General features: G+C 37.1%; 1 protein-coding gene across 5 annotated transcripts in view; it reads right to left on the reverse strand.

Annotated features, from left to right (window-relative positions):
* The window catches only part of TOPBP1 (DNA topoisomerase II binding protein 1), a 61,449-nt gene that overhangs the window by 22,924 nt on the left and 24,014 nt on the right, over window positions 1-14,511 (reverse strand). For 4 of the 5 annotated variants that reach the window (XM_055321386.1, XM_055321384.1, XM_055321385.1 and 1 more), the window contains 5 exons: window positions 14,308-14,480; window positions 10,835-11,046; window positions 8,703-8,989; window positions 994-1,167; window positions 794-903 (listed from right to left, as the gene is read on the reverse strand). In XM_055321386.1, the coding sequence (XP_055177361.1) occupies window positions 794-903; window positions 994-1,167; window positions 8,703-8,989; window positions 10,835-11,046; window positions 14,308-14,480 (956 nt within the window). The remainder of the gene's footprint in view (window positions 1-793; window positions 904-993; window positions 1,168-8,702; window positions 8,990-10,834; window positions 11,047-14,307; window positions 14,481-14,511) is intronic. The other variant, XM_055321387.1, reaches the window with a different exon arrangement.

The raw sequence follows: 14,511 nt of genomic DNA on the forward strand, positions 1-14,511 counted from the left end.
TTATATTCTCCTGATCTAATTTATCAAATAGAATGCTAACCAAAATAAGACTTACCAAAGGGGAAGATAAAGCCAAACATACTTCTCAAACTGTTACTTGTAGAACCAATCATTATGCTAATCTACAAATAGCTGAATACAAATGATCAAGGAAGCTAGCACTGCAGAGTATGATTGATTCAGGATTGGCTGGCATGGGTAAGGCTCCTTCAATCCCTGGCACATACGACATCTATGCTAGAGGCCTGTCTCTAGCTTGGCAGTCAGGTGGAGGGCAGATCTGATCACCTATGTCTCCAAAGTAGTGAAAATGAATAGAAATTAAACCATCCTACAAAAAGACCACTGGAATATAGGAAGGCTGCAGTTCTCTAGTACTGCTCACAAAAGGACTCTACTCTGAAAGTCACTAAGGTACAAATATGCTTAATTTCATACTTCATATGAGTGAATGTCCTAGGACTCTTTTATTAAATGTATTTCGTAAGGATTCTTCTAGACTGTACTTATAAATTCATAGAACCCAAGTTTCTAGAATAGTGAGCGGCACAAAATAGGTTTTCAAATATTGGTTGTATATATCTTAAAGAATATATATATATCAACATGAATTGATACAGAAGAGGGCATTTTTCAAGGATGTAGAGTAAATGAAAAATCAACTGGAGACACTGTAGACAATGACACACTAAAAGGCAAAGTAAATGTTCCTTTGTGGATACTCACAATTAACTTTAGGTTTTCCTATACGTTTAGACAGTATCAGTACCAAACAGAAAGACGGGCCAACTACCTGTAATCTGCTCCTAAAGAGGCTGCGATCCCATTCAGTTCACTCTGCTTCTTACTGAGTTTCTTACTCACACATACCACTACCTTGTGAAGTGGCTTTGGAGCTTCATCCTGTCCATGGAAAATAAAAGAAACAGATCAACTCTTATTGTCAGAAATATTTTACCTACAACTTGCTTTTAATAAGTGATCTAATTCTACCTTCTCTGATTGGGCATCCTTCAGCCGAGGGCTGGCAGAAAGAGCAACAGCATTTCGAGAGCTATTTGCCAAAGCAAGTTTCAAGTTTCTGACAATGACTTCTGAAAGTGGTGTACTCAGTTTCCTTTTCTGCTGGCTGGGACCTCCTGGAGTTTCCAAGGCTGCAAGTGCATCCTATATGTATGGCAGGGGAGACAGAAAGGGGGGGAAAGAAAAGTAGGAGAAGAGGAGGAAATAACAAGAGAAGAAGGGAGAGAAGGGAAAAGGGAGGTCAAGAGTACATGGAAAGAGAAAAAAGGAGAGAGAGAAGAGACATAATTTTCAAAACTAATTGGATTACAGCTTTAGTCTCCTCCAAACAATAAAAGAAATGAGGGATCCCTGGGTGGCGCAGCGGTTTAGCGCCTGCCTTTGGCCCAGGGCGCGATCCTGGAGACCCGGGATCGAATCCCACATCGGGCTCCCGGTGCATGGAGCCTGCTTCTCCCTCTGCCTGTGTCTCTGCCTCTCTCTCTCTCTCTCTGTGTGTGTGACTATCATAAATAAATAAAAATAAAAAAAAATTAAAAAAAATAAAAGAAATGAAATATTATCTGCATCTAAACATAATAAAAAAATTTCATACTGTCCGGCAAATGGGTTCAAAGAAACTAGCACAGTTATATTTTCAGCTCTGCTCATCATATCTGGCTGAATCTTAGAGTGGGAGGTACAGTTAAAATGAAGAACATCAAAAAGCAAAATGAACAAAGACTAATAAACACAGATGGAAACAATCAGGGATGGCTTATAAGCAAGATCTGAACTATAAGGTTAATCAGTCAGACAGATCTGAGAATTGTGAAAAAACCTGAAAAGCACAAAATATATTCCTGTTACCGAGCCACTCACAGCTCCCTCATGAGAAGGGGCCACCACTATCCAGGCCACTGCTGCTCATTCTCTTTTCAATCTGTATTAACAGTATTCCATACACACAGCTGACTGTATTTACCACTGTTCAACTGATGAATATTTAGATTAACAATCTTTTGCCAGTATAATGCAACAGACCACCTTGTACACACACCATTTTGCACTTGTAAGAGTAAACGGAAACATTTAAGCAAAATCTATGTAACAGTGTTGGCAATTCCCATGAGCAAAGCAGTAGTATTTTTCAACATGCTTGACGGCACAGTGGGTAATCAGATTTTTCTTTTTTGCCTGATAGATTAAAAAAACTTTAACTGTATGCTTTAATTTCCCACCCTTTAATACTAAATGAGATTAAACATCTTTATGCATATATAACATTTCTATTTAATTTTTTGTGACAGCTATGTCTTCCTATTTTTTGCCATTTTTCCCATTGGTTTCTTTTTTTTATTCACTGAATATATTTGTATGAATTTATATGTACACATATCCACTGAGATATATACACATTTGTTCCAAATTTGTCATTTGTCAAGTTTTTGCCAGGGAGAATTTTTAAAGACTTTTATAACGCACATTTATAAAATCTGCAATTGAATGTGGAGAATTTTTTTAATGCTGTCAGATTCATAGGACTCTCTTATTTCTTTTAGGGTGTATGTTACAGGTAGAAAGGTCTTCCTAATGCTGGGATTATTGAAAAACTAACTCACGGCCTGTTGTGTAATTTTTATGCCTTCACTTTTTGTATTGAAATAAATATCCCCTGAAATGTATTCTGATGTAAAGGGTGAGTTTTCATCCCAACTGTTTCCTCAGATGGTTACCCAGTTGCCTGGTTTGAATGCCACCTTCATCATATAATACATTCTCCTATGTATGGAGTGTATGAATTTGAGTGCTCATTTGATGACACACTGACAGCTTCAATTACTGCAACTTCACATGATGTTTGAATAACTAGTAGGGCTAGTGCCTATCATCAATCATTCTTTTCATATTTTTAATACTATTTTTGGGGCACCTGGGTGGCTCAGCAGTTGAGCGTCTGGCTTTGGCTCAAGTCATGATCCTGGGATCCTGAGATGGGAGTCCTGCATTGGGCTCCCCTCAGGAAGCCTGCTTCTCCCTCTGCCTGTGTCTCTGCCTCTCTCTGTGTGTCTCTCATGAATAAATAAATAAAATCTTTAAAAAAAAAAAAACAAACAAAACTTTTTGCTTGCATTTTTAGTAGGATCTACATTACCTTTATAGATCTTTATGATGTTTAATCTTTTTTGTGAGGACATGGTAAGGCTTTCTATTTGCTAATTTTTTTTAAACATTTCTATACAGCATTTAAAAAGATTCTTCAAACAAAAAAGAAATCAGAACCTCCCATACCACATCTACCTGCCTTCTGTATTTGTGCCATTGTTAACACTGCTTTCCCTCCAGTTAAGCACTAGATCCCACCCTTACTCACCAATTCAAGGGATGTGGCTTCAGCAATTCTCCCCTCTTGTCTGCATCATCAACTGAATCTCTACTAGACTGGCCACACTGGTATATAATTAATTTTTTCTATTTTGAAACAAAACAACCTTCTTTTGACTCTTCTATGGCAATGACTCCATTTCTTGGTCCCCCCCTTTACAGGTAAGATTCCTCAAATGCATTGTTTTTTTTGTTTGTTTGTTTTTTAAAGATTTATTTATTTATTCATTCAGAGAGAGAGAGCGAGAGAGAGGCAGACACAGGCAGAGGGAGAAGCAGGCTCCATGCAGGAAGCCCAACGTGGGACTTGAACCCGGGTCTCCAGGATCACACCCTGGGCTGCAGGTAGTGCTAAACCGCTGCGCCACCAGGGCTGCCCCTCAAATGCATTGTTTATATTCAATGTCTATAAACTTCTCACATTCTCTTATGAGTCTACACTGCTTTCCATTTCCACCATGTCCTCAAAACCCTTTCTGTTAAGATCACCAACAACCTACCATAATGCTAAATCCAGTGGTCAGTTTTCTGTCCTCACCTTTCTTGACTTTCAGCAGCATGTGACACAGTTAACTATTCCTTCCTCAAATACTTTCTTATGTGGCTTCTAAGAATGTCTCAGGCTTTCTCTTCCCTCATGGGTGGCTCCTGCTGGTTCCTCCTCTATGTGAACCCCTCAGAGTGTTCCTTGGACATTTTTTCTACTGCCCTCTTGGCATCTATTCCCATATGGCTTTAAATATCACCTACAAACTCTAATCCCCAAATTTCTTTCTCTAGCCCAAATCATTGCCCAAACTTCAAGTTATATATGTAACTGTCTATTTGACAACGGTACTTGGATATCTATGTACCCAAAATACAAACTCTTGCTCTGAGGTATTGATCCCAACCCGTTCCATTCAACTCAGTTGACTGGCAGCTCCATTCTTCTCATGTCTCAGACCAAAAATTTGGAGAAGGATCTAAATTCCAAACATTTAAACAACTGCCATGTATCAGGGAAAACTGATGGAGAATAATCAATATCTAAGCATACTTTTGTAAAATTAGACTTTAAAGATAAAACTCCACATGGTCCTCAGGCCAAAAAAAAAAAAAAAGATGAAATATCATAAAAAAAAACAACATAGTTAGATTGGCATCAGAATTTTCAAAAATATACACAAAGAAAGGCAGCAGTGGAGTAGCATTTTTAGGAAACTCAAGGAAAAAAAAAAAAAAAAGCAAACTGAGAACAGTATATCCAAGCAATCTGTCAAAGAATCACAGCCTTGGTAAAGGCTTTGAATGTGCTGAACTCAGGAAATATTGTACACGTGTCTTTCCCGAGTATTCTAGAGGATGTCTTTATCCTACCAACAGATGACAGTGAAACTTCACAAAAGAAAGAACTGAGCATTTCACATATTTGACCTTAGAGTTAAGACTAAAACAAGGGTGGGGTGCCTAGGTGGCTCAGTTAGTTAAGCATCTGCCTTTGGCTCAGGTCATGATCCCAGGGTCCTGGAATAGGGTCCCATATTGGGCTCTCTACTTTACCCTCTCCCTCTCCCATTCCTTGTGTGCTCTCTGTTAAATAAATAAAATCTTTAAACAAACAATAAAAAAAAAGTTTTAAAAAAAGAGACTAAAACAAGGGTGAGGTCCATGGGTTTAAAGTACATATAAACACTATTTTCTGACAAAGTAGATAAATTAATTAAAAAGAGTGGAAGAGAGAAAATGGAGAAACAGAGTAAGACCACTGACTGCAACAGAAGCAATAATAAGTAGGGGTCAAAACATAATTTACAATTGACAAAAAGTTAAGAAGGGGGTTAAGGACACCCTAAGAATAAAACTAATAAACTCTTCCCTAAATATGAAAAAGGAAAAAACCCTCCCAAACAGAGGACACAATACGTGAAGAAACATGTAACATACACGCATATGTAATTACAACTATGACAGAATTGAGACCAAATATAAATCGTATTAAATGTGAATGGGGTTAAGTCACCTCGTTGAAAGAAAAAGCTCTTTAGAATGACTCATAAAGTAAAACTCAATTCTACATTTAAAATACAGCAATCCCAAAAGGCTAAAATAAGAGAATGAACAGAGTTATAAGGCAAATAAAAGTCATAAGATAGAAGAGATTGAAATCCTGATACTTAAAGTTGACTACAAGCCAAGAAGAATTAAACGAGACGAAGGACACATTTCAAGTAACATTAATAGCTATGAATATCTATGCACTAATATAGCAATCACCCACCTAAAACAAAACCATATGTGATGCAAGAACCAGAAACATACTATATTAGAAAACTTGAAAACACCATTTAGTATGAGATGAGTTAAAACAAAAAATGATATTCTGTGTAGGGGGGGTGGGGCGGGGCAAGGACTATCTGTGATAGAGAATATATCTTTTCATAAAAGTTTTCTCAAAAACTGATCACATTACAGGCCACAAAGATCAGTAAGTTCTATGGAAGAGAAATATTACAAACACTCTGATCACAATGTAATAAAACAAGAAATTAAAAAACACAAAGTCTTTCCATCTGGAAAGTAATGAAAACTATTTCTGAATAAAGGGTGTGCAAATGTTCCTTCTAGTATTTTTATTTTGTAACTTTTTATAAGTTAAGAATTATTTCCAAGTGAAAAGTTTAAAAAAAACCTTTTAATTCCTTGTTGGCAAGAATGGGGGACACTGGCTGCTCAACAAATTATTAGTAGGAGTATAAATTGATACGACCATTTTGACAGTTTGTCAATCTCCACTAAAGTTGAAATATGACCCGGCAATTTTACTTTTAGGCATATACCAAAAAGAAATGCATGCACACATATTCCAAGAGACATGCACAAGAATGTCTATATACCCACGTAATAGATTATGCAGGAATGAAATCAATGAACTAAAGTTACAGGTACATGGACACAGCTTTCAAACAAAGGCTGAACAAAAATGACTCAGAAAAATGCATAATTCCACATGTTTCAAAGTTAAAAAACAAGCATAACAAACCTACAGTGTTAGAAGTCACAAGTGTTATCTCTGGGATTGGGAGGAGGAAACAGTGATGAGACAGGAGGAAGGCTCTGCGGCACTGGCAATGATCTCTTTCTGAACATGTACAGTGGCCTTCTAACTGTTAACTAACATTTCATTTAGCAGCACGTTTGTACTTTTCTGATGTATGCCAATTAAAAATTAAGTTTAAACAGATTTTTAAAAAAGATTTTATTTATTTATTCATGAGAGAAAGAGAGAGAGAGAGAGAGAGAGAGAGAGAGAGAGAGAGAGAGGCAGAGACACAGGCAGAGGGAGAAGCAGGCTCTATGCAGGGAACCCTACGTGGGAACTTGATCCCGGGTCCTCGGGATGAGGCCCTGGGCTGAAGTCGGCGCTAAACCGCTGAGCCACCCGGGCTGCCCCTAAACAGGAGATTTTTTTAAAAATGTAAGGCCTAACAGATGTTCAATTTTGTGATTATTTCATGGGCTCTTCTGTTTTCAGAGAAAACATTCAATATACCATATTACATCAATTTGAAGAACCACTGATTGTAACATGAAGTACCATTTTATGCATCACCAAAAACCTCAAAACAAAAAGAACAATACTGCTAAGTAAACTTGCTTCTAAACAAGAAAATTTGGGATCCCTGGGTGGCGCAGCGGTTTGGTGCCTGCCTTTGGCCCAGGGCACGATCCTGGAGACCCGGGATCGAGCCCCACGTTGGGCTCCCGGTGCATGGAGCCTGCTTCTCCCTCTGCCTGTGTCTCTGCCTCTCTCTCTCTCTCTCTCTGTATGACTATCATAAATTTAAAAAAAAAAAAAAAAACAAGAAAATTTTTAAGTGTGTCTTGTGCCTTTCACTGAGACCATTTCAGAACTATCAACTTTCTGCAAGGTATCTTAAAGAAGAATGGTGCAATGACTGGGAATATTTTTGCTATTTTCTTGCCTACTAGTATCATCTCATTTACTATTCAAAGATTCTGTGAGCAATGAGACCTTAGAGATCATCTAAATATATTCTACAATTTTATAGATGGGGATCATGGAGCCCAAAGAGGTTAACCTGCCTTAAAAGGCAGCAAAAAGCAAAGCCTGATTCTAGATCTCAGTTTTCAAACTAATGGTTTTTCTCTATTTCTTAAGACATAGTGAGCAGCGTTAACCATAGTATAAAATTATTACTTTAGAAAAAGATGTGAGCAAGGTTTCACTTGGTAAAAAATGTCCCAAATATTAATTCATATTTATTTTCTGAAGATGAATAGTCTGTAAATTTTATAACCCTACTCCAAAACACACCAGTAAAAATTATCAGAATGTTGCTTTATTTTTTAAAGCCTAACACTGAGCTTGAACTTTCCTGACCCTGAGATCAAGAGTCACTTTATCAACTGAGCCACCCAGGTACCCCAGAATACTGCTTATTACCCTATCAGCAAAACTCCAACAGAGGACTAGTACTGCAATTGTGCATTTTTTCTTTCATGATCAATGATTTGAATAGCCATTTGAAACATCTACTAAAGGAATAGTGAAGAAAATAATTTTTTGGGGAAAAAAGGCAACCATTTATTGTCAAATGAGTTCTTGATTTGTGAATACATTTCTTAAGAAAGGGAGCCATATTCCAGTGCTCAGGAGAACAAACAAAGATGCAGACTTAACTCATTTTTTCAAAGGAAATGACTACAAAATAAGGTAATAGACACATTCTTCAAGATTTAGCACCAAGTGTACTGTTACAATAAAAAAAGAAGTAGCAATGGGTTTATATCATAGTTTATAAGATTATTTAATCAGATCATTTCATTTGATACTTATGATAAATCTGTGAGTTTTCGGAGCAAATGATATCCTCTCTGTACAAAAGAAAAAGCCTATACCTGTATATGTTAAATGATCTGTCTGGAATCATACTGTTTGTGACAGTCTAGGACTTGAACCCAGTCCTGATTTTTTTTTTAAGATTTTATTTATTTATTCCTGAGAGACACAGGCTCCCTGTGGGAAGCCTGATGTGGAACTTGATCCCAGGACCCTGGGATCACAACCTGAGCCAAAGGCAGATGCTCAACCACTGAGCCACCCATATGCCCCCAGCCCCGATTTCACACTATTTTATCTCCAGCTCTTATCTCAACACTAAGTATATGGTAGGACTCAGTAAAATGAATCTACCTGCCAATATCTCTGGAAAACTTACTATTATAAACTTTGAAAGTGATGCAGAATGTGGAGCTTTAACTTTATATACTACAAAATTGTTAACTCCAGGGCCATTTTCTATAAACCTTACCTTCACATCAAAGGAAGGCTTGAAGAGTTTGTCCTTGGACAGAAACTTTGATGGTGTATCCAGATGTAAGGAGGGCTCCTTCTGAAGTGGCTGTCCCACTGGCGAGGAGGTTGAAACCTGTTTGGTGTGTTGTGAGATCACAGCATGGAAAGCTCTACTCTGAAAGCGGTTCATATCTAAAGGTGTAACAGCTGTTTTCCTCTGAGTTTCCAGGTGTGCAACAGGCTGCTCTGGAGTATCTGGATTTAGATTCACCTTGTTTGTTATTTCAGTTTCCAAACTTTGTTCTAGAGATTTAAAATGACAAGAAAGAAATGTGAACCACTAAGGCCATCTTTTGTCCCTAAAGAGGCTGACATTTTTATATCGTATTGTTAGTTTTCATATGAATTCTCAAGTGCACTTTAAGACTTTATTTGACAGAGAAATTGAGAGGGAGAGAAAGCACACAAGCAGGGGGAGCAGCAGAGGCTGAGGGAGAAGTAGGTTCCTCACAGAGCACGGAACCAATGTGGGGCTTGATTCCAGGACCCTGGGATCATGACTTGAACTGAAGGCGGATGTTTAACCGACTGAACCACCCAGGTGCCCCTCACAATGCACTTTACTTTTATTTTATTTTTTAAAGATTTTATTTATTCATGAGAGACACAGAGAGAGAGAGAGAGAGAGAGGCAGAGACATAGGCAGAGGGAGAAGTAGGCTCTCTGCAGGAGCCTGATGTGGGACTTGGTCCGGGACCCTGGGATCACGCCCTGAGTCAGAGGCAGACGTTCAACCACGTGTCCCACAAGTGCACTTTAAATCACAAAGTTATATACCTACTTTCGAAAAAACAAATCAAACAATGGGTTAAAATACATGTTAAATCAGACAAACCACGTCAACTGAAACAAATGAAATTAGATTTCCTGTTTCATCTTGTAACTTGAAATATTTTCAATAAACCTCACAATTTGCCAAAAATTGTCATTTTAGTCAACGGCAGACTTAAAAAAAAAATCCCAATTACATGTACTTCAAGTTAACAACTACAGTGATGTTTCTGCAAAGTTCTTAATGAAATTTTAATATGATCTAAATATCACTTTGCCTCAGTTGTAAAATTTCTAGTCTGTGGGTAAGTAATGGTTCTGAGACCTGTTCCCAAGCTACTGACTTGTCCCTGAAGTTTGCCCTGGGGTGCCATCATCTTAGAAGAAGAGCAACTGTCCTCTCACCTGCCTACCTTTTCAACATTTATTTTTTTATTTTTATTTTTTAAAAAATATTTTATTTATTCATGATAGCCACAGAGAGAGAGAGAGAGAGAGAGAGAGCGGCAGAGACACAGGCAGAGGGAGGAGCAGGCTCCATGCAGGGAGCCCGATGTGGGATTCAATCCCGGGTCTCCAGGATCGTGCCCTGGGCCAAAGGCAGGCGCCAAACCGCTGCGCCACCCAGGGATCCCCCCTTTTCAACATTTAACAAAAACACTTATTAGATGGCTATGCCACACCAGGTCCAATGCTAGACAACAGAAATATATAATGCACAACACACGAGTATTCTTTGCCCTTTCAAAGCTTGTAACTGAGTAGGGAAGATATGAAAGCAAACTAGAATTAGACCACTGGTATCAGAGGTATAAAAGAGATAATGCAGGGAATTCTGGCAAGACAAAGGCCATACTTGGTGAGTCAAGGAAAATTTCCCACATGGAAACTAACATTCAAGCTGAGAACTGAAAGATAGGGATGAAGAGGCAAGCTTGAGGTGGGTTACAGGAAAAACGCAGAAGTCCAAAGATGAGAGGACCAGAGAGCACATGAATGACATGGTGTCAGCATATGACACAGAAGGAAAGGTAAACAGAGTCCTAGCCCACATCTTAAGACCTCAAATGCTTAGACCCCAGAATCCTCCTAGATTGTTTCGTATCTTCCAGCTTTTAGACAGTGCCTGCAGTAGAAAGCAGATATAAATTAAATATCTGTGCTATAAACACATTTATTTTGCCACCCAATAAGGAATGTTCAACAGCAGTGCATGACACTGTACGTGAAAAATGGAAAACAAGCTTTGGTATATTCATGTCCCAGAAACCATCAGATTGTAAAGCTACATATAAAAGAACAAATAAAAGTGTTAACCTTCTTTAGTTGACTTTTCAATCAGAAAATGGCTTTCATTTGCTCTCTTTCCCATTCTAGCAGTCTCCAACAGCCAAGATATGGTGACTGCTGGCAAATTCCACTTCTTTGCAGCTTCATATTTTGAACCACCTGGTTCTTTCAATACAAGATGTGTACTGGCAAACATGCCTTTCTTTGCATTGGATTTGCGAACAAAGAATTCTTGAACGCTGAAAATTATATTTAAATAAAAGCAAATGGTCATATACACAACTAGTGAGCAAGTTAAGACGGAAGTTTCTGATAAAACTGTTGTTAAGAGTTCTAAGTATAAGATAATACTCACTGATAAAGAGTTGATATATTGAAATTTACCTCCTTAATTAGTCATCATCAACCTACTCTGGCTTTTCTTCCCAAAAGGAAGCATGGAACAGCTAGGGAGCATAGCAATGGTATGAATAACACATTGTACCTTTCTAGCCCACTATGTCTCCCCTAAGCATTTTCACACATAATCTTATTTGGTACTCTTTATATTTGTGTAATACCAGTATCTTACAAAATATTGTAAAGAAACCTGGGAAAAGATACAATTATGTGACTTGCTCAAGATCACAGAATGTTAAACACAGAGAACATGCGGTATGGGGAGAGATGTCCATCACTTGACATATAATTAGAATTTTTTTTTTTAATTAGAATTTTTTTGGTAATAACTTCCGGGTTTTATACTCTAAGTCCCCACTTTTAAGATTCTTTAAATTTCCCACATTTTTCCTCGTACTTTAATGATTTCATTTTTCACATTTAACTCATTGATCCATTTGGTATTTATTTGGTATGAGACAGAACTCCAAAATTTTTGAATCCTATTTACTAAATAGAATAGCCATTGGAATATCACTTTTATCATACACAAAAATTCTTGTTTGTATTTGGGTCTATTTCTAGACTTTGTTCACTGAACTTTCTGCAACTTATTAAAGCCACACTTTTATTTAGTGAGGTTTTACAAAATATATTCAAAAAACTCTCTTATTAGCATCTTATAAGCTTCTGTAGCTCTTCCAAGTTTCATGTTAAACCTGTTAAGTATTTTATCTCTTATTATAAACTTAGTTTTCATTAGCTTTTCTAATAGGTTGTATGAAGGTCAATGATTTCTGTATAGTAATTTTTAATACACTTTGCTGAATTTTTCTGCAAGCATTGCTTATGTGATCTGGTGTCACACTTCTGTTACTTTCTAGATTTCCTGCAACTTCAGTTTTTTTTCTAAAAAGTTTTTTATTGTTTAGTATAATTCAAATACAGAACACAGCAATAAAGGAAATATACAATTTAGTGAACTAAGGTGAAAACCCTTGTATCTATCACTTACATCAGAAAACAGAACCTTGTCAGCCACTTCAGAACCTCTCCAATGTGTACCTTATTCAATTGCAAGCCTGCCTTACCTCCCTTCTTAATACTAGCCACTATTTGGATATTTATGGCAATCAGTTCCTTATCTTTCTTTAGTTTTATCACATAGTGCATTCTTAGGCACTACAGTTTTTTAAAAATGTCTTCTAGCTTATAGGCTTCATCCTCTTTCGCTATCCACTGTTATTATTTATAACATAAAGTTATCTGAGTCTGGATTTTGCTAACTGCATTCCTGTACTATAGTTTAACATATTATTCTATTTCCTATAAATCGGCAGTTGAATGTAGAGGCTTCATCAGATTGAGGTTTTATCATTTTGGTAAGGTCACTTTAGGTGGTAGTGTGTTCTTCAGCACAAAGGCATATAATGTTTTCCTCTGTATTATGTGATTACTGATTTTCAAGGCCTAGATGTATTCATTCATTAGGAGTTATAATCCTATCTTATTTCATTTATTTGTTGGAAGATCTCTTAAAGGGAAACTGTCTTATCCAATATTATGGTACTATGATACAGATTACATGGAGAAGGCAAGATAAATACTTGATCCTTTATCTAAACAGCTTTCAAAATAATGGCCTGGTTTCTCAACATCTTTCAAACATGACTGATTCGCTTTGCTTGGTGTTATAATGAAATCATGATTTAAACATTATTTGATGTGTTTGGAAACACTGCCATTATTTTCTCTAGTGATTCTTAAAATTTTTCCTGTCTTTGACCAATGGAGGTCCTTTTGACACAAATTCCTCAATAGTCCTTGCTATCTGGTCCAACAAGTGTCCCAGACTCATTGGCACCTTTCCTGCCCCAGATCTGGAATTAATCATTTCTTTACATTTTAGTTTCTTTTAGCAGAAAGTGGTATTTTAGTATCATAGTCTAGGCACTGGGATTGCTTATTACCATTGGGTTGATAATGATTTCGAGGCTTATAAATGGGTTTGAATTCCTCTTGGAACAAGGGGTTATGAAATAGTTCTAAAATGTCCAGTTTTCTATTTATTACTACTCATTTCTAGTCTTTCTGCATCATGATTAGAGAGTATTGCCTGTACTCTTTCTACTGTAAGGAATTTATTAAGGTTTCTTTGTGGCCAATTTCTTTATAGGCACTGTTTATAAGTGCTCTACAGGCACTCAAAAAGGTATGTTCACTGTTTCAGGGTAGAGGACTATGCTACTGAAATCTAGATCCTTCCCTGTTTTCTATGTTGACCTCTCATCAAGTAAAAGATGGGAATTAATGTCTCCTACAAGTAATGTATTTCTATTGATTCCACCCTTGTATTTCCTATTTTATCTTATGAACAACAGTCATGCTCTTTTTGGTATATGTTTTAGATGTAGTGTGAATACTTCTGTATTTACATTGCTCTTCTTTTTCTTATTTAATGCCTTTTCATTTGAATCCAAATTTGTCTGACATTAGAATTGGAATCCCTCCTTTCTGTTTACAGTTCTTTGACATACCTTTGCCCATCTTCCCCCCCCCCCCCCAGCTGTTCTGAATCAATGTTTTAGGTGTGTCTCCTGTTTAAAATGATTTTAGGTGTTGCTTCAAGATCTAACCTACAAGAACTTTTTTTTTTAAATATAAAAGTTGAGTTCATTTACATTTACTGATATAATAGTTTCTACTTCCCGTTTAAAATAGTCACCACCTAAGGTACACTTAGGGGTTGGGCTAATTTGGATTTTGGAAGTAACTTTCAAGTTCATTTTTTTTCCCCTTCCCAAATCTTCATTACTGAAAAAGAATAAATCACCCATACGGGCTGTGGAAGGGAATAGTGCTTAGACGTGCAATATTCAATAATGGCCTTTGTATTAGCTTTAAATATCCCCTTTCCTGGTAGGTAAGCACTAATGCCCATGGTCTTAATCTCTGCTAAGTATTCATCTAGTAGTACTGAGCCATCACACAGGTACATTACACACTACCCATAAACATTATAAAGATATCCCCTGGCCAATTCCGATTTGAATGTTCACCAATACGCCAAAACAGATAAAAGGTACACCATGAGAACAGGTGCACAGAAAAATACTACGTACCTAGCTCCAAGGCGATTTGCTAAGAATGTCAATGAATCTTTTTCTGCTCCTGCACACTGGCTGAATGAAATAACACAATCATCTAAAGGAGTCATTCCTGCCATAACTGGGACTGGCATGAAGAGAGGATTTGACTTTGGATCAATTAAAGTCTGATAGTCTATACAAGTTACCTTTTAAAAACAAGAGAAACAAAAACAGCAA

Source organism: Nyctereutes procyonoides, unplaced genomic scaffold (genome assembly GCF_905146905.1).
Source record: "Nyctereutes procyonoides isolate TBG_1078 unplaced genomic scaffold, NYPRO_anot_genome, whole genome shotgun sequence".
In the NCBI taxonomy this organism is placed as follows: Eukaryota; Metazoa; Chordata; class Mammalia; order Carnivora; family Canidae; genus Nyctereutes; species Nyctereutes procyonoides.